Here is a 25461-nt window from a genome sequence, read left to right as displayed (position 1 = left end):
GGAAGAAGGAGGGTTGAGGAGAAAATGTTGAAGAGCTTGTGTGGATCAGATGCTGATGCTTCCAGTTTTCCTCTGTAGTAAGATGACTTTGCAGCAGTTACTTCAAGTGGGAACTTAGAAAGGAGGGATTGGTAGGAGGAGAAGATCTGAGTCAAGCTAAGATTTACTCCACCTTCTGTCAGATTTTCTTAGCTTTCTCCAGTTGCTGCACAGGGTCGCTTACAGTCAAGGGGCATGTTAGGAGGATCTTGCTGGAGGAGAGAAGACACAGAGGGTTTACTCCAGATGAGAGAGGAGACAGGACAGTATCTGTAGCTGTATCCAGGGAGAGAGAAGAAAATGAGTCAGGGTGGGGAGGGGTAGGTAGGATAGTTGAAGCAAGAGACGAGGGAGTGCCGGTTACACGGACTGAAGGAGGAACATGAGGGGTTACGAGGACAGGAAGAGCAGTCTGAAAGAAAGAAAGTGATGATCTGAGCAGCAAAAGGGGGTTACTGTGATATCCGTCACAGGGGTAGGTCTGCTGAATATCAGGTCCAGAGCTTCGCCTGCTCTGTGAGGAAACTGGTTGAAGATGAGGTCAAAGGATGATGGCAGTGGTAAAACGCAGGATGACTGCAGCTTGTCTGATGGATGGCTGAAGTCACCAAGGAGAATGAGTGGGTTCCATCGATGGGGAAGAGACTCATCTCTCATCTCTGAAGTTGCCTGGAGGACAAAGAGGGTGATGAATGACAATGATATGAGGTTAAATGGGGACAGATACAGTAACAGTACGGTACTCAACAGAGGAAACTGAAAGATGAGATAATGAAAGTGGAGTAAAATGCCAGTTTCTAGGCAAAAGCAAACCTGTGCCACCACTCCTGCCAGTCTATCTTGGAGAAAGGAAGAGGTTAAAGGCAGAGGATAGGGCTGTTGGAGTTGTGGATTTCTGAGAGGTGATCCAAATCTCTGTCAAAGTCAGGAAGAGCAGCAAATCAAGGGATGCTAAGGAAGAGATGAAGCCTTCTGGACTGCAGATTAGCGACTCCACAGCCCCCTGGAAAACTTAAAGCTACAGTAACCTACAGAACGCCTCCAGCCTACACCATCACCCATACACCATAATGTTCAATTATTTACATACAATAATTGAAATTATGTATAAAATATACATAATATAAAATATCTACAGATGGGGCAGAAGGGCAAAACGTGTTTGACTATGTTTGCCAACATGTAATTTAATTAGTCATCCAGAGACAATAGACATGTAATGTAAGAAGTGTAGTGTATAGTTGACCTTAAAGAGAAAAGGCAATACAAAAACACATTTCTCCTCACTTTGACCGTTCGTTGCAACAGCATTCAACAAGCCCACCGCTGGTCAGTGATGGGTCAGCTTCTTTATAGTTTGTATCCTGGGAGCAGGTGTCTGTGGGAGCAGACAGCTAAAAACTTTGAAATTCTAATTTTGGACTATGTGAGCTGGTTAACTTCCCTGTGAGGTGTCTTTGTATATTCCTGCCCCAAGAATGCAAATTGGCTTGACTGTAAAAATGCACTGCTACAGGCTTTTTAGTAGTAATACTGAACCTACAAGTGTGGGGTTTCGGGGGTCTCATGTACTGACAACTGTGTCCCCCTCACTTTTATAGTGGCTGTTTTGTTCTGGGAATTATTTACCAAAATTTGCAGAGGATTAAGCGTGCAGCCTGGCAGTCCTAGGCTTGCTAATCTATTTAAAAAAAACTATTTTAAAATATTAAGCAACCATCCATTCATCTTTTTGCATAAAAATAACATTTTTAAAGTTAGTTTGCTGCTGAGGCTGTGTTTACTTACTTTTTTAACTTCAAAAATCCACAATAAAAACAAAAAACAATAAAAACAAAAAACAATGTTAAATTATATACATATATTTACATATGAAAATATTTGTAATGCATAGTTTATTGTAGGGAGAACTCAAACTCAAACCACACAGTATCTACCAGCCTTCTTTAACATAAAACAACCAAATAAAACACAGATTTAAATGCAGTTTATTTCACATATTTCAATACAAATCCAGGTACAACTGATCCAGCACACAGTCTAGTTTACCTTCCATCTTCATACAGTAACTGCTTATATATTAATTGGTGCATTAGCATGTTAACGTCAGTGAATGGATATTGATTATTAATCATGCATTGTTTTTCTTTACTACACATTTATATTTTCATGACGTTTTCAGTTGCAGGTCATCAGCAAACAAAGCAATACTGTCAGTTTATCTCTTTTAAACACTAGACTGGTTTAAAGGTGGGGGATCCTGGCTTTTTTGGTTATTAGTGACAGTGAAGGAGAGTAGAATCACAACTATGTTCAAAATAACAATAATCAGGGGAGTCCACTTTCCACAGCTATGTCTCTCCAGGAGAACAACCAAGAGAAGAAGCATCCAGGGAATTAACCAGACGGCATGAATGTACTCCGGAGTGGTGAGGCTGCAAATCAGGATGATGCTCAGCAAGACAGATGTCCAGGAAAATATTTTGCAAATCCTCTCCGTCTGCAGGAGGACACACAGAATTTAGCTCATTCATACAGAAGGAACCTGCTTTCTGTTATACAGTCATACACAAAAGTCAAAAAACATGTGAAAATAAGTCAACACATCCTCTACAGGGGAGATTTTTATTTATGTAAATAGAATATGACTCCTGTTTAACATATTTAGCAGTTCAGGTTAAATCCATCCAACAAACAGCAGAAATGCATTAAAATGTGATCACTTATTTTCACAGATGTAATTTCACCAGGGGTGCCCAAACTTTTGCATACAACTCTATGTTTGGTGGAAATACTCACAAGACATGTCTCCAGTTGATGGTGAGCAGCCTCTATCCAAGCGATCAACTGTTGACCAGCAGATGGTGCTCTCCCTCTAAACCAGGTATTCTGGTTGGGTAGCTAAAAGGAAACAAACAGACATGAATTCTGTAAACTGGATTGGTCTCAATAATAAAAGCAGAAGCTACAAAATGAAATAAGAAATGAGAAAGTGCTTAAAGTTTTCCAGTTTTTCCACAAGCAAATGACGCTGTATCTCTGAGAGAACGAGTACCATAGGATCACTCTTTAAATGTCTGAACAAGCAAGAGACAATTTTCTGTATAGCAAATATGCCCATAAAAATAAAGGTGGCATCAAGTACCAGCCAGAACACCACTGCTGTACCCAAGTCCTTCAGCTAGACTCCTAATGCTCCTCTCACCTTCCTACCATTGTAAGCTGCTCAGGATAAGAGCATCTGATACACCTGTAAATGTAAAGGTGTTGTATCGTTCTTCACTGTTTCCCTGAAAAATATGTAAAATCTTGTGAAGTGGTTGGCGGCTATGAATGGGATCAGCGACCTGTGGCTCTTTTACTGCCCTGTTGTGGCTCCACAGCAGAATCAGATTTGTAGGTAATAATAAAATAATCCTCCTTTACAGTAAAATAAAGCTCCGCTGGTCGTTCAACACAGTTTAACAATAAATGATCTTAAACTCTGGAGTTAATGTAGAACTGCTAATTCACCCTTTAACCCTGAAGATCAGCGCAGACTGCTGGTCACCATAGCAACACAGACAACAGTCTTGCCTAGCTAGCAGCTAACGAAACGGCAAAGAGAGAGATTTAAGATGAACATTGATAATTTGGAGACGAATGGACTTATTTGTGTTTATAATCACTCCAGCTGGTTTCCCGATACGTTTAATCTGCAGCGAGAAACTGACAAACACTAAAATGTTGCGAAGTTTTAAGTCTCTTCTCATTCGCCAGCTTCTCGTTTGAATTGTCCCGTTCCACCTTAAATGGTGCAGCAGTTACGTTCTGGATATCAGGCACCTTTTAAGGTGGAAGAGGAAAATTTGAGAAGCTGGCGAATGAGAAGTGACTTAAAGCCTCACAACTTTTTAGTGTTTGTCAGTTTCTCGCTGCAGATTAAACACATCAGGGAACCAGCTGGAGTGATTATAAACACAAATAAGGTAATTCATTTTCAAATGATCGATGTTCATCTTAAATCTTTGTCTTTGCCTTTTTATTAACTTTTTCATTCGAACATTTTAGAAGAAACTGTTCTACTTTTGCAGAAAAGTTTCCTGCTGGAGACGCGAGAAAAGCGGCTAAAGCTGACCTAAAGCTTATATTTGTTTATATTATATTTATAGCCTATACTAGCACATCAGCACATACTGAGACATATTTACAGCCAAGATGGCAAAATGGATATAAAATATTGTGGCTCCCAAGGTGGATTGATTTTGTTGGAAGGACAAAATGGCTCTTCTTAACATTTGGGTTGCAACTCCTGGGCTATGGGAACAGATGTTGATATGCAGAAAAATGAGGTTTATTTATGGGTGTGCAGCCTGAACTTCAAACCTAATTACTAGCATATCCACCAAAGCAGACTGTGAAGAAACCTGAGGTGTCATCTTTATTCAGCACAACATAAACGACAGTCAAACTTCAGCCAATTTTACCTTTTTGCTCATTGCCCTTCTAATCTGACAAGCAATTTCTGTTGCTCAACATCGTCTGCCAAAACATTTCTGTCACTCAAATTCTATTACTTTCCTTTGTGATGACAAATGTTACACAATTATTATGGCATTAATACAACCTCCCACTTTCTAGCAGAGTCATTAGTTATATGTATCATTAGGTTCCTTCTCTGTGAGTCTAATGACGTTTCCAGCTTCTCTCATTCAACATAGTTGAGATTGTGGAGGTGTTTGTTGATGTATATCACTTTGTTTTCTGCTGGTCTGTTTTAGGTGTAGCACTGATTTTGGAGAATCAGCTTCTCCTAAGTGTCCCATGTGGGCTTGCAAGACTAGTAACAATACTAATGTTAAGCCTTTCATTACCTCCCACTCGTTGCGTTCAGGGTCATAAGGCAATGGTCTTTCTCCGTCCAGATGCTCTTTCACTGATTTCAGTGCCTCATCATTGCGCAGGCACCTGAGCAGCCCTTGGTCCTCATTGAACAGACAGTCCACAGTGAACACACCCCCCCTTTCAACACTCAGTCTGCTGTCTGGAGTAACAACATACGGATCACAAGTGTAGTGGAGCACCACTAGAACAACAGGGTGGGTTGCTAGACCAGAGAAACAGAAGGAAGAATAAATTAATCTCAGCACCATATAATTAGGATATCAGAAGTTTTATGAAGCCCATATTTACCTGGAATTCCATGAAGAGCAGATTTAATGTCAGTTCCAGCTCGAGACACAATGGAGACAAAAGCAATGATGACATCACTGTCATCCACAGCGGTCACTTCACGGAAATTGGATGAAACCATCAGATGATCCAGAAAGGTTCTGTGAGAATTTAAGGTGTTCCCAAACACCATAACGAACACTAAACATCGGAAAAACATAGTGAAACAAGGATCTTTCTGTAGTAATGTTATTATCAATTACAGTCTTTCTTATACTTCTATAATAATCTAAAATATTTTCTATAATATGCTGTACTTTACTGTTGCACTGCCTTATAGTACTCTATAATACTTGTGTCTTGTAATAAAGCATAATAACTGCCTGGGTTTATTATAAGATTCTTGCAGGAAACTATACTTTAGAAATTCTGTATTATTATTATAGTTTTTTTTTGTTTGTTTTTGTCTGCATAAATATATTATCCACAGCACTGCAGTATTAACTTGGGCCGAACCAATATATGACCCAGTGTTAGCCAATATTAATTGGTTTTTTTTATTTTTTCATGGTTTTCATGGTATTGGGGTGTTGGTCAAAAAATGTTGCCAAACCTTTGAAGTTTATGCCAGTGGGGAACCCAATATGAGGCATTCCCAATTTAAATATATAGCAGCGATACAGACTGAACTGACCAATCGAAAGCAACCAAAACATGTCAACTGAATCCAGTGGTGGACAGTAACTAAGTAAATGTAATTCGTTTCTGTACTTAAGTAGTTTTCCTGTATCTGTACTTTACTGAAGTTTTTTCCATTTTGGGCGACTTTTTACTTTCACTCCACTACATTTCAAAGTCAAATATCTCACTTTTTCCTTCACTACATTATGAGAAATCTGTCATTCCTTTTGGTTTATGTGTGTATAAAAACGTAACAACCAATCAGGGCACAGCGGTCACTTTGTTTTGAGCTTGTTTTGACCTGTTGGTCATACCGACCCAGTGCAGCACACAGTTCAACATCAGTGCAGCAGCGTAAAATTTTGGGAGAGTCTATTCAACATAAATGATGAACTAACCTAACTAAATTAGTTTTGGCTAGTTTATGTTTATGAACAGAGACCCACAGATGCAATATACTAAAGGAAAATTTGTTTGTGAACCTGAGTTTAAAGCAGGTTTTTATTAAACTTGTAACTATGTTGCATTAAGTTAATTAATCTTTTAGTACTTTTACTTTTGACACTTAAGTACATTTGAAGGCGAATACTTCTGCACTTATACTCAAGTGGAGGTCTAAAGGGAGGAACTTCTGCTTTCACTGGAGTCATATTTTACCTTGGGTATCTCTACTTTAACTCAGGTACATGGTTTGTGTACTTCGTCCACCACTGACTGAATCCAAACCTCTCCTTAACATAAGAATAATGCAATAACACACAAAACACTTTCTGTATGAAGAACACTACTGAAAAATAAGAATAAACAGAACCAAAAACTCCAAAGAATGATGAGTAGCCATGCCCCAGAGCTACAATATCTATATTAGCTAAGACTGTGAGTTTCTGTTGTTTATCTGAGTTTAAGAAGAGTCACGTATGTATAGTTTACAGTTCTAAACTGACCCAAACAGTACAATTGCATGCAAAGGTTTGATTTTCTAAGTAATAAGTTAACACTCAGCTGCTGAGGTTAACACAGTGGAAAAAAATAAAAATAAGAAATAAAGAAATGCACTCTAAGTTTTCCACACATCACGTTTTATATTTTTCCCCATTATGTTAAGCTCAAATGAAGAGTAATTGTACAGTAAGATTTGCAGAAGTGTTATATATCTTTCTTTTTTTATTTCACCATTGTTGGGAGTGGGTTTTACACACACACAAACTATTGCTATATTGTGACCCATGCCACCTTTATAGGGCATATAAGGTATATATATTTCATTGTTTTGGAATAAAACTCTTCATATATTTGAGGGTGTAATGATACTTTCGGCCCACGATTTAATTTGATTTAATTCTTAATCGATATAGTGTTTGTAATTTAAGATATTTAATAGAGACATCAGCATGCAGCACAAACAAGCATGGTGATTAGTGTCGAACATGCCTCACCACACCAACACAAAACATCCTGCAGTTCTAGTTTAGTTTTTTTTAACTACCTCAAGCTGAAGTTATGCTGAAAAGCTCAGTCACTTTAAACGTGGCTCTGTCACAGGATGCCATGTTTACCACAAGTCAGTTTGTGAAATGTCTGTCCTGCTAGATCTGCCCCAGACAACTGTAAGTGCTATTATTGTGAAATGGAAGCATCTAGGAGCAACAACAGCTCAGCCACGAAGCGCTAGACCACTCAAACTCACAGAGCAGAGCCACCAAGTACTGAAATACGTTGCTTATCCTCTGTTGAATCACTCACTAGAGAGTTCCAAACTGACTCTAGAAGAAACATCAGCACAAGAACTGAGCATCAGGAGCTTCATGTAATGAGTTTTCATGGCTGAACATCTGCATACAAGCCTAAGATCACTATGCTCAATGCCAAGTGTCGGATGGAGGGGTGTAAAGTGCCGCCACTGGACTCTGGAGCAGTGGAACCGTGTTCTCTGGAGTGATGGATGGAATCTGGGTTTGGCAGATGCCAGGAGATGCTGCCTACTGGAATGCACAGTGGCAACAGTAGTTTGGTGGAGGAGGGATGATGGGCTGGGGCTGGTTTTCAGGGTTTGGGCCCCTCAGTTCCAGTGAAGGGTGATGTTGATGCTGCAGCACAAAGACATTTTACACAGTTATCTGCTTCCAGCTTTGGGGAAGAGCCTTTCCTGTTCCAGCATGACTGAACCCCTGTGCACAAAGCAGCTCCATAAAGACATGGAGTGACCAGTTTGGTGTGGAGGAACTCCAGTGGCCCTCACAGAGCCCTGACCTCAACCCCACTGAACACCTTTGGAATGTCAGTTGTGAGCCAGACCCTCTCGTCCCCATCAGTGTCTGACCTCACAAATGCTCCTTTTTACTGAATGGGCACAAATTCCCACACTCTCCTTGATTTTAGAATGAGAAGCTTGTGTAAGTGTGATGGTCAGGTGTCCACATACTTTTGTCCATATAATATATCTCTCTTTTCGTCTCTTCATCGTTCTTCTTTTACAGTCTGTTTTCTGTCCCTGGTTTGTATTTAGAGGTTTTTGAGTATGAAATTTTCTTCAGACATGAACAGCAAATTGAATGACGTCATCAAAAATCAAATATCGATCCACTTCCCCCTTTTTTTTAATTAGTGAGACTTTTAAAGCGAAAGTAAAACCAGAATTCTAATTTATCTAGGCCCCCCCTCCACATTGAAATTCAAACCGCACTTGAATTTAAACCTAAAAAAACAAAAAGTTTTAAAATTTGGATAAAATAAAATAAAATAAAATAAAAACACACTTATCATCATAAACGTCTGCACAGTCATTAAAGCAAAAGGGGCACAAAGCAAAACTAAGAAACACTGAACATCATGTAGTTCATTCAACGATTCACTCTAATTGTTATGCTGTAAATATCATTTATGCTAAAAATAATAATAAAAAAAACTTCTGTATTAAATTACAAATAAATGCAAAATATAAACACTTTCACTAATGGTCTTTGATAATGTTTGAATATTCGCATTATGTTACATGTTCTGTTGATTTTGTAAGTAAACATAAATAAACGCATCCAGTTTGTTAAATTCAGTAAATAAAATAAAATAGAATGTATAAAAAATGTGCAAAAGTTTGTTTTCTGTAGAGGATGTGTTCACTTATTTACATTTTTGTTTTTGTAATTAACAAAAAATCAAATATCAATGATTAATGTTTCATTTTAGAACGAGTGTTATTTTTAAAGCATATAGTCAAACTAAAAATCACACATTCCCAGCCCCCTGGTTTCCTCCAGGGAGGAGAGGTTTGGAAATGATTAAACAAACACAAAATCAGTGTAAATTCTATTCATGCTTTTATTGTAGTAATAAATACAAATGAGTAACAATAAATAATGTAAAAGTACTGTTTTTCTCAATTTTAGTGTTTTTCTCAGCAAATAAACACTTACTGAGACTGTGCTTTCTGAAAGCATCATAGAGCACCCATCATGGCAACCATGGGGGAGAGAGAGTGTTCAAAATGATAGTCTCTCTATCATTCAACTATGGTATTTGTTCAAGGACACTTTCGGGAAACCCTGACAATACCTTCTTAAATTATATACACATATAAATGTCTGTGTTTGTCTGCACATCTCTACACATATGCACACATAAAGCTCTGTACACAGTCACATCACTCACACAACACCAGCCGTGTTAAAATGCAGTAAAAACACATAAATACTTACCTTTAGTCATTCTGAATTGAGGGCTAAACCCAGGTCGGTCAAACAGAGTGTTTCATGTAGAGATAAAACCCTCAGAGTGAGACCGTAAATAACGCTGCAGGAGCACTTTCGCTTTCCACTTTCGCAAATTCATGCATTTCAGGGAAATCGGGGTGAACGTATCTGCAGTTACTGCAGCAGCCTCACTTTCTTAGTCTGGCATTGTCTGCATTGCAGCAAATGACCCTAGATGATAGGGCACCTATATTACTTTAACGTCCCTTGTTTGGTGAGTCAGAGGCTACAAATTCAGAGAATGCTGCCTATGCAGTAATGTGAAAAAATTAGGACACCCCATAAAACCTTCTTTTTGGACACATTTAAATTTCTGGACATTTGATCTTCATTTTAACATAAATGTAATTGAGTAAAACATAATTGATGAAAATGCAGTTTTCCTGTCAGGAAAATGTCAGGACACCCCACACCCCGCGGGTGTCTTATTTAAACCGCAGACATTTCGTTTCTAATAAAGTGGCCAGTGAGTGGAAGTGCAAGGTAGGTGTTTCTAATAAAGTGGCCAGTGAGTGGAAGCACAAGGTAGGTGTTTCTAATAAAGTGGCCAGTGAGTGGAAGCACAAGGTAGGTGTTTCTAATAAAGTGGCCAGTGAGTGGAAGCACAAGGTAGGTGTTTCTAATAAAGTGGCCAGTGAGTGGAAGCACAAGGTAGGTGTTTCTAATAAAGTGGCCAATGAGTGGAAGCACAAGGTAGGTGTTTCTAATAAAGTGGCCAATGAGTGGAAGCACAAGGTAGGTGTTTCTAATAAAGTGGCCAATGAGTGGAAGCACAAGGTAGGTGTTTCTAATAAAGTGGCCAGTGAGGGGAAGCAGAAGGTAGGTGTTTCTAATAAAGTGGCCAATGAGTGGAAGCAGAAGGTAGGTGTTTCTAATAAAGTGGCCAATGAGTGGAAGCACAAGGTAAGTGTTTCTAATAAAGTGGCCAATGAGTGGAAGCAGAAGGTAGGTGTTTCTAATAAAGTGGCATAAAGTTTTCCTTTAGAAAATCAACAACACGTCATTTGACTGAGGGTGTTCAAACTTTTGCCTACAACAACTCGTATAGCTTAGACAACATCACTTGCTCAGCTAGAAGAGGTGCTTTCACAGACGTGGCTCAGGGTCATTCTGCTTAAACCAGTTCAGGTGTTCTGAGACAGGACTAGTCTGCTAATCTTCATGAAGCCTGATTAGACTAACAGTAGCTGGAGTTGAGGATGCTTTGAAAACCCAACATGGATGACTTAGAACGGAATAACTGTGTGGAACTAGACTAGGTACCCAAAAGTTCAGAACCTCCCTACACAGCTGGGCCTACATGTGTTACATTACACTGACTGAGAAGTGACATTAACGCTACATTACTACTGTTGTGATTTCTAACATGAAAATAAACATGTAAAAGAGACGCGTATGAACGATGTAATAACCCTGAGCCTCGAAACAACGGAATGTAGTTAATAACGAAAGGTTTAAACAGGAGCAGACATCTGTTTGTAAATGCGCACATTCGTATTGCAACAGTCCCACGAGTCTCATCAGTTTGAGTCTCACTCTGACATCAGTTACACCACATTAACAACACTTAGCTTTATAACCGTATAAAGACACAAACCCAGAGCCATGATGAAGTCTAAACCCCACTGAGTTGAGTGGAGCCGGTCAGTTAGAGGCGAAACCTTCAGACGCTGACAGACGGACGCTTTCACACTTTCACTTTTACTGGCAGTGATCTAGATCAGCATTTATGGTAAAAAGTGTGAATGAAGTATTCATATTTAAAGCTACTCTATAACTCAAAATGCAGAAAAAAATATAAAATAACAATAAAAATGTTTGCTCAAATGTAATTTTAGCTCATTTTAGTTTATGTAAAATGGACACAACAGCAGAGCACAGGTTTAAACAGGGTATTATTTATTTTTCACAAATACTACTGTGTAAAAGCGAGAGACCCACATTTCAGAAAGCAGATATTTAACAGAAAACTACACAGAAGCATGAAAAACTAAATATAATATTATATGAAATGAACCAAGTATGCACATTTTTAAGAGTTGAAGTTTTTATTTATTTTGTTGTATTTATTTATTTATTTATTTGTAAATAATCTTGGGGATGCAGACAGGCCACAGCATTCATTTCGAGGCATTAATGAATATAAATGAATAAATTTACAGCCCAAAACCCAAAACTTTCCAGATATGCAGCTGCAGCCCCACAATAGTGGCAGGAAAACGTCCCTACAGCTCTGACCACATTGTTCCAGCTCTTCCCTACAAACATCCTCATGTTCTAACTGTCTTTAGAATGTCCAGAAAAAAAAAACTGAGAAAACAAACAGATTTCTGTGAAAAATAATATTCTAGAACAGTGCAAATGGGGAAAGCATTCTAGAACAGTGCAAATGGGGGAGGGTGTTCTAGAATAGTGTTAATGGGGAGAGCATTCTAGAACAGCATGACGGGGAGCATTTTAGATCAATGTCGATGGGGCATTCTAGAACAATGTGAATAGGGAGAACACTAGAAAGGGAGAACATAGAATCAAGTGAATAGGGAAGAATTTTAGAACAACATGAATAGGGATAAAAGTTCTAAAACATTGTGAGTGGTATAGAATATTCTCGATCTAATGGGGAGGAACATTCTAGAACAACGTGACTGAGGTTAAAAAACTTTCTAGAACAATGTGAGTGGTAGAGGGCATTCTATAACAGTGAGCATACAGGGATTATAGAACAGTTTGAATAGGGGAGAACATTCTAGAACAGTGTGAAAGAGGGAAATTCTAGAACAGTGTGAATGGAGGGAATTCTAGAACAGCGTGAATAGGGAAGAACATTCTACAAACTCCTAACAATCAGAAAAAGACACAGACCACAAAACTAAGGTGTGGATTTTTGGTTGATTTGTTGGGTCAGTGTGTTCTGGCCTTAAGAGCATCAGGAGAACCACTGAGAGGAACCAAAACTCAAAAGGAGAACCATTCCTCCATGTGTGCTGCACTGACTAGTGCAGTTAGGATACAAATAGGTAGATTAAACAGACGGAAAGCAAGAGGAAGACACACTGAGAGGAGCCAAACCTCTCAAAGAGAACCCACCATCCAATCAAAAAGAGAGACGCCTTCAACAACCAAAACAACTTCATTTTTAACTTCATGTGTTTTCAGTAAAATCGTGCATTATTTTCTTTATTGCATGTCTATGTTTTCATAATATTTGAGTCTTTTGTTCAGAAGTGCTGCGTCGGACAGATTCAGAAGTTATCAGAAGTGTCTGAAGCCGTGAAGTATTGAATGATGAGAACGAGAAACACCAAGACAGAGAACAGAAGAAAAAGCCAAAGAATCCGTTCACCATAGCCAGACTTCTTCTTGAGAACCACAAAAAAGACCACCACGAGAAGATACCAGAGGGAAAGACAACCCACGAAAATCAGGGCGATGTGTATCAGTGCAAGTATCCAGAACATCAGTTCCCAGTTTCCAGCCGTCACCTGCAGGAGGAGAGATGGAGGTCAGCTCAGTCACACAGAGTAAGATAGATAGAGCAAGAATCTTACCGAGAACATTCATGTACAAACTGTTTGTTCTTATAAGTTGAAAAGGTATGGTATCTAGAACTTCAAGAAGGCCTAGAGTGAGATTGTTTTTTTATTTTTTACCAGCAGAATAAATACAACATTAAATACAACAAGCATGACAATTATATCAAACAAAAATGAACTAAACGTATTTTTAACACATTTTTTTTTAATTATCAGAAGTTATCAGAAGTTACTGGGGAGAGCGTTCTAGAACAATTTAAAAGGATAGAGCATTCTAGAACAATGTAAATGGGGAAAGCATTCTAGAACAGTGCAAATGGGGGAGAGTGTTCTAGAATAGTGTTAATGGGGAGAGCGTTCTAGAACAGTGTAAATGGGGAGAGCATTCTAGAACCATTTGAAAGGGTAGAGCATTCTAGAACAATGCAAATGGGGAAAGCATTCTATAACAATGCAAACGAGGAGGGCATTCTAGAGCAGGGTAAAAGGGAAGAACATTCTAGAACAGTGTGAAAAGGGGAGCATTCTAGATCAATTTAATTCCCAGAAGTCATCAGAGGTCTCTGAGGATCCCGACAGCCCTAAACAGTATAAACTGATAAAACCAGTTTCCTTTTTATTTTACCTGTTCAAAGCGAACTGGTGATGCTCCTTTAGATATCAGATGCTCTTTCACTGCTTTCAGTGCCTGGTCATTGCGCTGACATCTCAGCAGGCCTCGGTCTTCGTGATACAGGCAGTCCACAGTGAACACATTCTTCTGGGTAACACAGTGTCGGCTCTCCGGAGCAACGAAATGTGGATCAAACGTGTGGTGGAGCACAACTAGAACAACAGGTCGGTTCACTAGGGCAGAGGAAGAGATGGAGAGGTTCGTTACTCTCAAAGGCGTCTCCTTTAGATTCTATCTCTTATATAAAGGCTGTTAACTTTGAGTACATAATTACCAGGAATGCAAGTAAGAGCAGCTGTGATATCAGTACCAGCTCGAGACACAATGGAGACAAAGGCAACGATTGCGTTGCTCTTAGTCCCTGGGTGCACGTCCTGTATTTTTACTTCTTCGCTGAGAAGATTCATAAAGGTCAAATGGGAATTCATGGTGTTCCCAAAGACCATGGTCTGGACTCCAAAATCTGAGAAAGAGATCAGAGAAAATGTTTATAGATACCACAAAACACTTCAGCAGGACCCCAAAGTCATGCTCAGGAGATTAAAAACCCAAACTAAATAGAAAAACACTGTAATACTAAGTTCAGCTAAAAGCTCTAGCAGTGGTGTAGGCAGAAATACGTCTTTGGCTGGTCCTGTGAAAAAGTGGGTACACTCTCATTTATGAAACTGTCACTCTTGTCACTGGGGTGGAACCCTCAAGGCTCCATCTCAGTACCTTTAGTCAGGGAACATAACTGAACCATAATCCACTGAAATGATATGTTCTAAGCTGTACTGACTCCACACACCCCGTCTCGTCTCCAGGCTTTTATTTTACTGTTCTGTTTTAAAACATTCGGTTATGAAAAGGTACAAATATGTACAACTCCACTTCCAAAAAAGTTGGGATGCTGTGCAAAATGTAAATAAAAATAAAATGCAATGATGTGCAAATCATTTAAACCCTATATTTAATTGTAAATAGTACAAACACAACATATGTTTTGGCAACATATGCTGCCATCCAGACGACGTCTTTTTCAGGGAAGGCCTATTTTTTCAGCAAGATGATGTCAAACCACATTCTGCATGTATTACAGCAACATTGCTCCGTATTAAAAGGATCTGGGCGCTAAACTGACCTGCCTGCGGTCCAGATCTGTCACCACCAAAAACATTTTGCACATTATGAAATGAAAAATATGGCAAATGAGCCCCTGAACTGATGAGCAGCTGAAATCATGTATCAAACAAGAACAGGAAAACATTTCACTTTCCAAACTACAGCAGTGTCTCCTCAGTTCCCAAACACTTACAGAGTGTTGTTAAAGAAGAGGTGATGAAACACAGTGGTAAACAGGCCCCCGTCCCAACTTTTTTGGAATGTGTTGTTGGCATCAAATTCAAAATGGGCAAATATTTTTCAAAAAACAATAAAATTTCTCTGTTTCAACATTTGATGTTGTCTTTGTAGTATTTTCCTTTAAAAATATGGTTTACGTGATTTTCATATCATTGCATCCTATTTTTATTTACATTCTGCACAGCGTCCCGACTTTTTTGGAAATGGGGTTGTACTTTTCACCTGGAAAAACTTGTTTAAGGTTCACAATCGGACCTTAAAACCACTGTTGCACCTTTGAAGGAACATTTACACTGTTTTTACCTTGATGAATAAAAAATGTACCTGAACAGAACCTTTATTTCTAACAGTGCAGGCCAACTTGGCCGATTTACATTTTCCAGATGTGCTATCTCCCACAATGACATAACGTCAGGCTATAGCCTATTTCTGAGAGTAGTGCAGTCATCACCTTCCACCAATACAAAACAATATCAATCAAACAGAATACTGGAAACACATATACACAACCGCCACTGCCACACACTTCACTATGAAGCATGCATCTGTTCACCAGGCACAAACTCTGCCCAGTGAGGACAACATAACCGAGTTCAAATTATATATATTCATATATAATACATACTGCATAAATACCACTCCGGATTGTGAACTGTGTGGGCATTGTAGATGGTTCAGTGTAGCCACAGACTGCTAAGGCTAGTCTACAGTAGCAGTGTACTTGCACACTGCTCAAAATACACCTCACTCACAGATCCACCCAATGCTGACAGCACATACACAACACCAGCCTTTTACAGTGTTTAAACCTTTTAACTGCAATAAAAAATACCAACCTCTGGACATTTTGAATCGAAGTGTGACCCCAGGTAGGTCGAACAGAGAGTTTCAGCTGGGAGTAAAACTTTCGAAGAGAAAAAAGATAAAGTTGCAGTGCACACTTTCACTTTCACTCTCCAAACCTTCTCCGACGCATTTCAAGGAAATGAAAAGTGAATGGCCTGCAGTTAAAGCTGCCGTCTGCTTTTCTTACACACTTAGTAGTGTTGCAGCAAATGTTGATGTGGCAGTTTTGAAACTGCTGATTTAGTCTCACATCAATACTTTAGTTTAGAAGCTTAATAATATTGCAACAAGTAATTGTTGCAGTACTGTTTAGTGTGCATTTTACACAGGAAAGAGAGGAACTGCTCTATCACTGTTTTCATAACAAGAACAATCACTGAGTATTTTAATTTGATTTAAAATGCATTCAAAAACAGCCCTGATTAAGCATGTAGAATGGGGTTGTGGTTAAGACCACTAGATACGAGTCACAGTCCAGATCGAGACCTGATAAAGATTTTTTCAGAGGGAAAAAATGAAAAATGTTTGTGGTTCATTATAAATTCATTAGCATTAATCATACATGAATGAATAATATTGTATTTTTAATATATTTTGTACAGTATCACATTAAATAATGTATTATCTTCTACTGGTACCACTTTCAGTTAAGGTGGTCTTGTACAAGAGGGGTGTGTTGCACCCCCCATGCTCTTCTTTCATTTATGAATTTTAACTTTAGATATGCCCTCATTTAAGCACTTCTTAGTCGATGCTTAATAGCACATCTGCTGTAAACACAATTCACTACTTCTACTGATTATAAAGAGTTTTATTATCATTATTAAATGCATTATTGGTATTATATAATTAATAGTACACTGTGTGCTTAATAAACATTTCAGTATTCTCTCGAATGAAATAAACATGCATCTAACAGTAGAATTGCATGGGACTCTTATTATGATATGTTGGTGGACATGAGTGAAGTTCTTGTGAGTGAAGTTCTGTGAATGGAGAGCAGTTCATTCTGCATTCTCAGCAGATTAGTTTGATAATTCTGTTTATATTTTAATTCTAACTCGCTGCATCTCCCGCTGTGTGGACCGCTACTGTAAGACCCCTGATGCAGATACAGGACTGTTTTATTTGGGCTCCAGCAATACAACACTAATGTAGAGACACAGTTTGCTCAGTGTTCATTTATTAATTTCATTTTACTGTCTTGTTTTAGAAAAACAGGATGACAGTGCTTTATTAAAGCCACTGCTTATGTTCTAAGTGCTAGTTAATTTAGCAAATGTAAACAAAGCTAATGGGCAGCAAAACTGTACGTTATGAATAATGTGAACAGTCTCAGATTTCAGACCTTTCTCCTTTAGCAGTAATGTCATGTTACGCTCCCCTGGGTGGAGCTAAGGCTAAAGGAGATATAACATGGCGTATGTGATGAGAGACGTAAGGGAAAGACACGGGCCACAGCAGTACCACTTTTAGTTAGGAGCTGACAACTTATGCTCTTAACTAGAACCAGGCTAGTCAGCTAGCTAACAGGCTAAAAGAGCCAACAGCCTAAACAGCTCCATCATTAATATCACAGGCTTAAGTTAAAGTACTTACAGTGTGATTAACTGAAAAACGGCAGTATAAAAGACTAAGAATGTCACCTGAATGTCTCACACACTTCAAATGTCCGTGTTTCAGTCAGAAGTCGCATCAAACCCAGACTGAATCCCAAACGGCTCTGTACTCCCTAAATAGTGTTCTAGCTGTGAACGTTTAGAAATTCTAGCCTCTACAGCCAAACAGTTCATCATGTATCGAGTGTGGATGAGTCTGAGTCCCAAATGACTGTTTCATAGCTGTATTTTGCTCTGTTGGGCTGCAGGATCCAGTATTTAAACTCCTACGTAGTGCACTATGTAGGGAGCAGGGAGCCGTTTGAGATTCAGCCCCAGCGTGAGAAGAGGGGCGTCGCTGGATTGGTGCTAAATAAGACCTGCCATGGTGATTCGGTGACCAAAAAGCACTTATACAGTGAAGGTTTCTGTATTAAACAGTGCTGTTATCATATGTTCTTTGTTATACGACAAAAAGTTTAAAACTTCACTATAACTAATTACTTATTTTCTAAAAAATTGTATATTTTATCTCATTTTATGTTGCCCACCATTATAAAAGCTTCACATCGTGCCTAAGAACACCCTTCCCGGGATAAAACCACAGTAATGCATGGCCTCTAATAAATATTGATTTATTATCGAACCTTTTTGTAGCACCAAAAAGGGTTCTCCTATTGTTACGATGTCAAGCGTGTCCCAATCGAAGATCCCTTTTTGGTGCCATTTAGAACCCTTTCAAAATGGTTCTATATAGAACCATATACACCACATTCTCCAATAATCTGATGAACCATTGTGCGATACAAAGAACCCTTTAATCATGCAAAGGAACCATCTTTGTTAACAGTGTAGTATCATCTCACTAAAAGACTCACACACAACAAAAAATCAGTATAAATGGGTTTTGATATTTAATTTTCACATACTTTTCCAAGTATTGCACTGTTCATTTCTATACAAGTATGAGAAAAAACACTGGTTAGAGACAAAACACTTCAAAATATACTTAGATGAGATCATATACAGTTTGATAAAGAGCAGCTACCCTTAACAACAGAATTTAAAACAGATTTGAGGTCCAGATGTGGTTTTACACACATCTAGTTGTTGGCCATCCAAGTTTTAAAGCTCTTAAGGCACTCACTGAGGCACTTCCACGCTCAGGAATCAGGGAGAGAAACTGGGGAAACGTCTGCTCCTCAGAATTCCCAAAGGATAGACCCACAACTGAAGTCTTTCAAAAAATGTTAAAATTTAAAAAGCAATGATTTTTCACCCACTGTTCACTAGCAGTGTAGTAACACACTGAGCATGTGCCGACATTCAATAATAAGGCATAATGTGATGTTGCTGACACTGTGATATGAAGCGATTACACACAATACTGTTATCGTGGACACTTTAAAATATCGCCACTGCGTTTTAGTCAGAGCATTTTTAGGTGCACAGATCTGCTCCCACTACACTGTTACACTCTTTACCTGAAGTTCGTACAGATGTTTTAGCAGATGTTTAATGCATTATTGCGGCAATATTGTAAACCATGATAAAAAGGTAGGTGATATTAAATTTACATATATTTTTATATAATTATATATACATGTATGTGTGTGTGTGTGTGTGCATATATATATATGTGTGCTGGTTTGTTGGTCTTACTTTTTCATCAGTCGGTATTAAACCTGTCGGCTTTATCACACATTGATTTGCATCAGATATAAACGCTTAGTTTCACCAGTTTTACTGATTTACTGATTTTACCTGTTTATTCATGGTTTTTAAGGTGTTTATGACTTAACTAATCACCATTACTAAACTAATTTTAAACCATTCATAGACCCTTTTATTAGGGTACTCTTATTCTAAAGTGGTACCAATACTCGCATATGGATATTATAATGATCCATACAGAAGCATCTTTTCTTTTAATCTTTGTGCATTTTAAATGTCCCTGTAAAGCCACAGTCAGACTTGTTGATCTAGGGGTTTTCGTGGGAAAGGAAGTAAGCAAGAAGCACAACAAGTACCACAACACATATCGCAATAAAGACTCCAACAACTATCAGCCAGGTTTTTCTATCCCACTGTGGAAGACCGACTCTAGGACGATTCTCTGGCAGGAGCTGTTGAAAGAAACAAGAAGAGCAGTGAGACACAGCCAAAGACGGGAGGAGAGCAGGAAGCATGATTCAGCAGCTACAGTGAGCCCAGCACTGTCAAAGCGGATGTAACGGATGTGTGTCTCTGAGAGTCTTTTTAAGGGGCCCATATCAGACATTTCTCTTGTATTTTATTTTTTCCCATGACATCCACTTGAAACATCTGCATGACTTTATGTCCCAAAATGAATCATAATTCATGTTTACATGACTGTTTTCCAAACTATCTTTAGCTCTTACAATTAAACAGGCTGCTATGTTACTGTGCCTTTAAGACTTAAGACAAGCTGGTTTTTTTAACTTAGTTTCCACATATGAACTGTTTAGACTGGGTGTAGTGAATGGTACGTCTTCAACTCTAACAGTGTTTACATACTACATTAGACTTTTATTTTGAAAAGTGAGGACATTGCCCTGATATTGGCCTTTGGCCTTTTAATGCTACAAGTGAATGATGAAAAGTATCTGGGCTGTCATGATTACTTAATCAAACGCAGAAAAAACAAAAGTATTGATTAAAATTGACCAGCAGTTGGTAATTAGCTTTTTAAAAGCTTTCTAGTTTATATTTTTCCAATAAATTATTCTTATTGTACAAATACGTCCTACAACTTTTTAAAATACCACCAAATGGATAAAGAAAGCCTGACTACAAGCACTGATGTAGTGCCTCATACACACACACACACACACACACACACACACACACACATACATATATATATTATATATATATATATGTGCATACACCAATCAGGCATAACATTATGACCACCTCCTTGTTTCTACGCTCATTGTCCATTTTATCAGCTCCACTTACTATATAGGTGCACTTTGTAGTTCTACAGTTACAGACTGTAGTCCATCTGTTTCTCTGATACTTTGTTAGCCCCCTTTTACCCTGTTCTACAGTGGTCAGGACCCCCATGGACCCTCACAGAGCAGGTATTATTTGGGTGGTGGATCATTCTCAGCACTGTAGTAACACTGACGTGGTGGTGGTGTGTTAGTGTGTGTTGTGCTGGTACGAGTGGATCAGACACAGCAGTGCTGTGACCATGAGCGTAGAAACAAGGAGGTGGTCATAATATTATGCCTGATTGGTGTAATTTCATTTACAATGACAGCTTTAGAGATCCGTGCTGTCACTGCAAACTGGTATAACAGGTCTGATATTAATCAAGTTATTAGAGCAAACGTTTTGAGGATTTTTGATGCTTTGTTTTATTCGGGGAACAGACACAGCTCAACTGGGTGGAACCTCTGTGGCGTCTCAAGGCAGCTCGCAGACGGTCGGTTTAGCCTGTTTGTCTGCTGCCTGGCCTAAGCCCGGACTGTCCTACACTGACAGCAGTCTGAGAGACTACGAGCTATGCTACAGGAAATGCGAACAGCACCCTCCCTTTTCATATATATATATATATCTTTCAAGTCTCCACCCCAAAGTGCTTGTAGTTTTTTTAAAGCTTCTCCCACCTTCATGATATCAGAAGGTAAGATTTCTAGTCTTTAACCCTTAAAATCCCAGGCTTATTACATACTAAGGCTTATTATTCAGTAACTACAGGCACTTCAATTCAAACTGGCTGAGCTATTCTTAGGTTATAGAAGCATGTGATAAAACTACGGCCTGTTAATGGGTTAAACTGGAAACTCTCACTCTATAGGCTACTGCAGGGGTGCACAACACTGGTCCTGGAGGGCCGGTATCTGGTACAGTTTGGCGGTTCCTGTGTTCAAGCATATCCACTAAACCTGGCAAGTAACAGATGATTGTAATCTGGCCTGCTTGAGCAGGTAAATCACCAAACTGTGCTGGACACTGGCCCTCCAGGACCGGAGTTGTTCTAAGTAGATGGATAAAGAGAATGGTTCTAAGTAGAACCATGAACACTCAAAGAACCCATTGCATGATTAAAGTGTTCTTTGCATCCTGAAAGGTTCTTCAGACTGATAGAGAATGTGCTGTAGATGGTTCTATATAGCTTTTTGAAAAGCGTTCTATATACAGTAGCACCAAAAATTCATAACCATACTAGAACCCTTTTTGGTCCTATATAGAACCCCAAAAAGGTTCTATATAGAACCATCTGCAGCACATTCTCCATCAATCTGATGAACCCTTTCACAATGCAAAGAACCCTTTAATCATGCAATGGGTTCTTTGGTTCTAAGTAGAACCATGAACACTCATTCTCTTTACTAAAGAACCTTGAAGAACCATCTTTTTTAAGCATGTCGAAGGCGAGACGGCATGTTAACAACGGATATAGAGATTAAATACTCCATTTGGCGTCCAATTTTATTTTTTAGCTCTGATTACTTTATTAGTTGTCAAAAGTAGGAATCACCAATCTGGGATAGATTAGAATTTCTGAATATCTGAATTTTTGATATGCAAATTAGCTCTTCGCTAACATTGATTGTTCTTTTATTTAAGACCTCTGGGAAATCTGAACTCTGTACTCCACCAGAGGGCAGTGTAGGGCTAACATCTTATGCATTGGTCATGGTTTATGATCTGTTTAATCCAAAGAAGGAAATGCAGTAAAACTACTGCAGCCGTCTAAAGGCCACCGCTGCCAATGGGTGTCTGGGTAGATGGTACAAAGCACAGCTATAGCACATAGCAAGCATTGCAGAAAAGCACAGATAAACATCAAACTAATGTACACTTCACACTCTCATGCACTTGTATAGATTTAAAGGGAAAGAATCAGGTTTGGTGTCATTGTCGAAATACAATGTGGCTGAGCCAGTAACTGAGCTGAATGGTGTCACTGGCTCTGGTGGTGTCTAGTGTGCAGCAGCCTTTAGCTTTGTTTGGTGAGCTGATGGGGGACATTATTCAAACATATTTTAGATAATGCCTTACAAATTCATTTTGAATGAAAGGCCCATCCCTATCAATTTAGATCTGGTGTGGCTGCAGGTTTTCATTCCAACCCAGCAGAAGCACAACTCATTCAACGAATCGGCTACACGAACACTGAGACCAACTGGTTAAACGAGTGGAATCAGATGTGCTTCTGCTTGTTTGGAATGAAAACCTGCAGCCACACCAGGCCTTTGTGGATAAAAGTGGCCAATTAGGTTTTGTTTCATGATAATACCAGTTTAAAACCTACTGGTGAAGCAGCTGACACTCCTTTAGATATCAGATGGTCAGTAACTTCTTTCAGTGCCCGGTCGTTGCGCTCACATCTCAGCAGACCTTGGTCTTCATGAAACAGGCCGTCCACAACAAACACATCAGTCCTGTCAACACAGAGTCTGCTGTCTGGAGCAACGAAATAGGGATCAAACGTGTGGTGGAGAACCACTAGAACAACAGTCCGGGACGCTGAGAGAAAGAGAGAGAGAGAGAGAGAGAGAGAGAGAGAGATATGAGAAAATATATTTACCTGCTACTGACCTACTATTTGCTCAGTCAATACCAGATCAGTGGTGTGTCAGGTACTAAAGTTCAACAGAGGTGTGGTTGGCTAGTTAATTCCAGCACTTGCACTTGCAGCGTAGAACAACAGATTAGTTTAACTCACTTATTTTATAGGTTTAGTAAAAGTCTGAGAATAAACTACATTCATTGCTACCAGCGTGAGGTCTGGCACAGCAGGCGGAGCCAGAATTGCAGTCAGTCCTAGAGATATTTTTGAACCACAAAAGGTGTCCTGATTCAGGATAGTCTTAAACGATTGTCGTCCCAGGTTATCCTGTGGCGGTGGTGGTAGTGGTGGTGATAATCCAATTTGTACCCCAACAATCTACTCACAGTCCAGTCTGACCACATTTCCAATCACTAATATTAAAACATTCAATATTCATCGAGGTACAAACAGTGTTAATGTTCCCTCAAAGGTACAACAGTGGTTTAAGGTCTGATTGTGAACCTTAAATACGTTTTTCCAGGTGAAAAGTTCGTATTTGTACCTTTTCATAACCGAATGTTTTAAAAGAGAACAGTAAAATAAAAGTCCTGGAGACGAGACGGGGTGTGTGGAGTCAGTACAGCTTAGAACATATCATTTCAGTGGATTATGGTTCAGTTATGTTCCCTGACTAAAGGTACTGAGATGGACCCTTGAGGGAACCACCCCAGTGACAAGAGGGGCACTGCCCCAGTGACAGTTTAGTACCTTTATTTCTGAGCGTGTACGATTTAAAAAGTCCTGTAGTGTGGGCCTAGGCCCCCTCATCCCCCACTCAGTCCCCCCTACAGCTACGCTAAATTTCAGTTTCTAAATGCCTCCATCACACCGTTCTGAACACTTAGCTGAAGGAAGAGTCTTACTTTGTGGAATTCCGTTAAGAGCAGCTTCAATATCCGTTCCAGCTCGAGACACAACAGCGACAAAAGCAATGATGATGTCGCTCTCCTCCTCTGAAACAACTTCACGGAGATGAAGACGCGATTTGAGCCGATCCAAGAACTTTATGTGGGAACACATAACATTCCCAAACACCATCATGAAGAACTTCACCAAATGTAATTCTGAGGAGGCAAAAACACAAAATAGCAGATTAGAGAAGGAGGTTATTTACTGGTAGTTCAGGTAAAAGTGAAGTTTGTGTGCGAATGAAGAAATATAAAGCTTCCAATTAAAGTTAGGATAGACTTAAGCAAACCTCAGCTTTGTTTGAGTGACGTAGAAAGAAAATATAACTCTTTGGCTCTGTTAGAACTGTAACCAACCTATTTTGAGTTATTAGTTCATTTTCCGTAAGTAATTTTCTTATTATTGATTTAAATTCCAGTTCATAAAAATGCTTTGGAAATTGTAGCCAAATTCTATATGCATGGTTCAAGACTGAGTGTTACATTATGCATTTTTGCAAAAAATTCTCGGTTAACAGCTTATGTGAAATTCTAGTGATCATTTTTGTGTCTTTGTTGGCGTCACATGCTCTGCCTAGCTGTCGCATTAGAGCAGGGGTGGGGAACTTTGGTCCTGAAGGGCCGCATTCCTTCACACAGTGATTTTCCAGCTCAGGTACACAGAATTATAGTTAGTAACAAGGTTTATTGGATGTGCTAGAGAAAGAAAATCATCACAGTGCGCCATCATTTCCCCCCTTCCTGCACGTTAGCTGCTGTATGAAGTAGCCCAGTCTAAAACGCTGGGCCTCCACAAAACCACATGCACTGTTTCTGTAACTTCAGAACCTACACGCCTTCTGATGGTGAACCACAAGTTTACGGTTTAACTTTGAAGATGAATTCCCCTTTTAATCAGCATTTAAGAGTAAATTCAGCACTAAACAGTCTGAAAGTAAACCGAATACTGTCACAGGTGTTTCACAGTAAGTCCACAGTTCCTCAGTCTCACACAGGTCAGTCCAAAGTGAAAGCAGATAACATCAAGTAGGTTCCACCTGTCAGCTGCCACCTGTCCAGTTCTTTGCACCTGCATTTTGAGTCAAGTAACTAAGCTGTAAGAGCACAGAAGCGTGTACTCAGCCCTGCAGCTGAGAGGATTCACAAACCTTGAACCATGTTGACGGATTTTGGACTCCGCGGGCTTCTGCAGTCTGACTGTGCTGGCTTTCTGTCCGAGAGCGGGTCGGTGAAGTGTCTCTGTTCGAGTGCGTTTATTTCCCACCCGTATTCAGACAAGTCCCGCCCTTTTGCACTAGGCGGAGTCCTATTGGCGGACTGCCTGTGTGAGCTATCATACAGCCAATCATAGA

At 39.3% G+C, this 25461-nt stretch overlaps 1 protein-coding gene across 2 annotated transcripts; it reads right to left on the bottom strand.

The window, feature by feature from the left end:
* Nucleotides 1-11495: 11495 nt before the first annotated feature.
* On the bottom strand, nt 11496-16133 carry LOC118817680. Of its 2 annotated transcripts, none has more exons than XM_036584535.1 (4): nt 16004-16133; nt 14098-14286; nt 13776-13996; nt 11496-13099 (listed from the first exon to the last, which is right to left on the bottom strand). In XM_036584535.1, the coding sequence occupies exons 1-4, from the start codon at nt 16011-16013 to the stop codon at nt 12860-12862; spliced, it is 660 nt and encodes a 219-aa protein (XP_036440428.1). In that variant the 5' UTR covers nt 16014-16133; the 3' UTR covers nt 11496-12859. The 2 variants fall into 2 exon arrangements, with proteins under 2 accessions (XP_036440428.1, XP_036440429.1); XM_036584536.1 differs by lacking the exon at nt 16004-16133 and adding an exon at nt 15793-15930.
* Between the last annotated feature and the right edge of the window lie 9328 nt (nt 16134-25461).

Source organism: Colossoma macropomum, unplaced genomic scaffold (genome assembly GCF_904425465.1).
Source record: "Colossoma macropomum unplaced genomic scaffold, Colossoma_macropomum, whole genome shotgun sequence".
NCBI classification, from domain to species: Eukaryota; Metazoa; Chordata; class Actinopteri; order Characiformes; family Serrasalmidae; genus Colossoma; species Colossoma macropomum.
This window is presented reverse-complemented; position numbering and strand designations above follow the sequence as displayed.

Coding starts and splice junctions, on each gene's coding strand:
- LOC118817680 (XM_036584535.1), bottom strand. Junction 13,997..14,097: donor TGCTCTTACTTGCATTCCTG/GTAATTATGTAC, acceptor CCTCTGCCCTAG/TGAACCGACCTGTTGTTCTA. Junction 13,100..13,775: donor CACCAGTTCGCTTTGAACAG/GTAAAATAAAAA, acceptor CTCCTCCTGCAG/GTGACGGCTGGAAACTGGGA.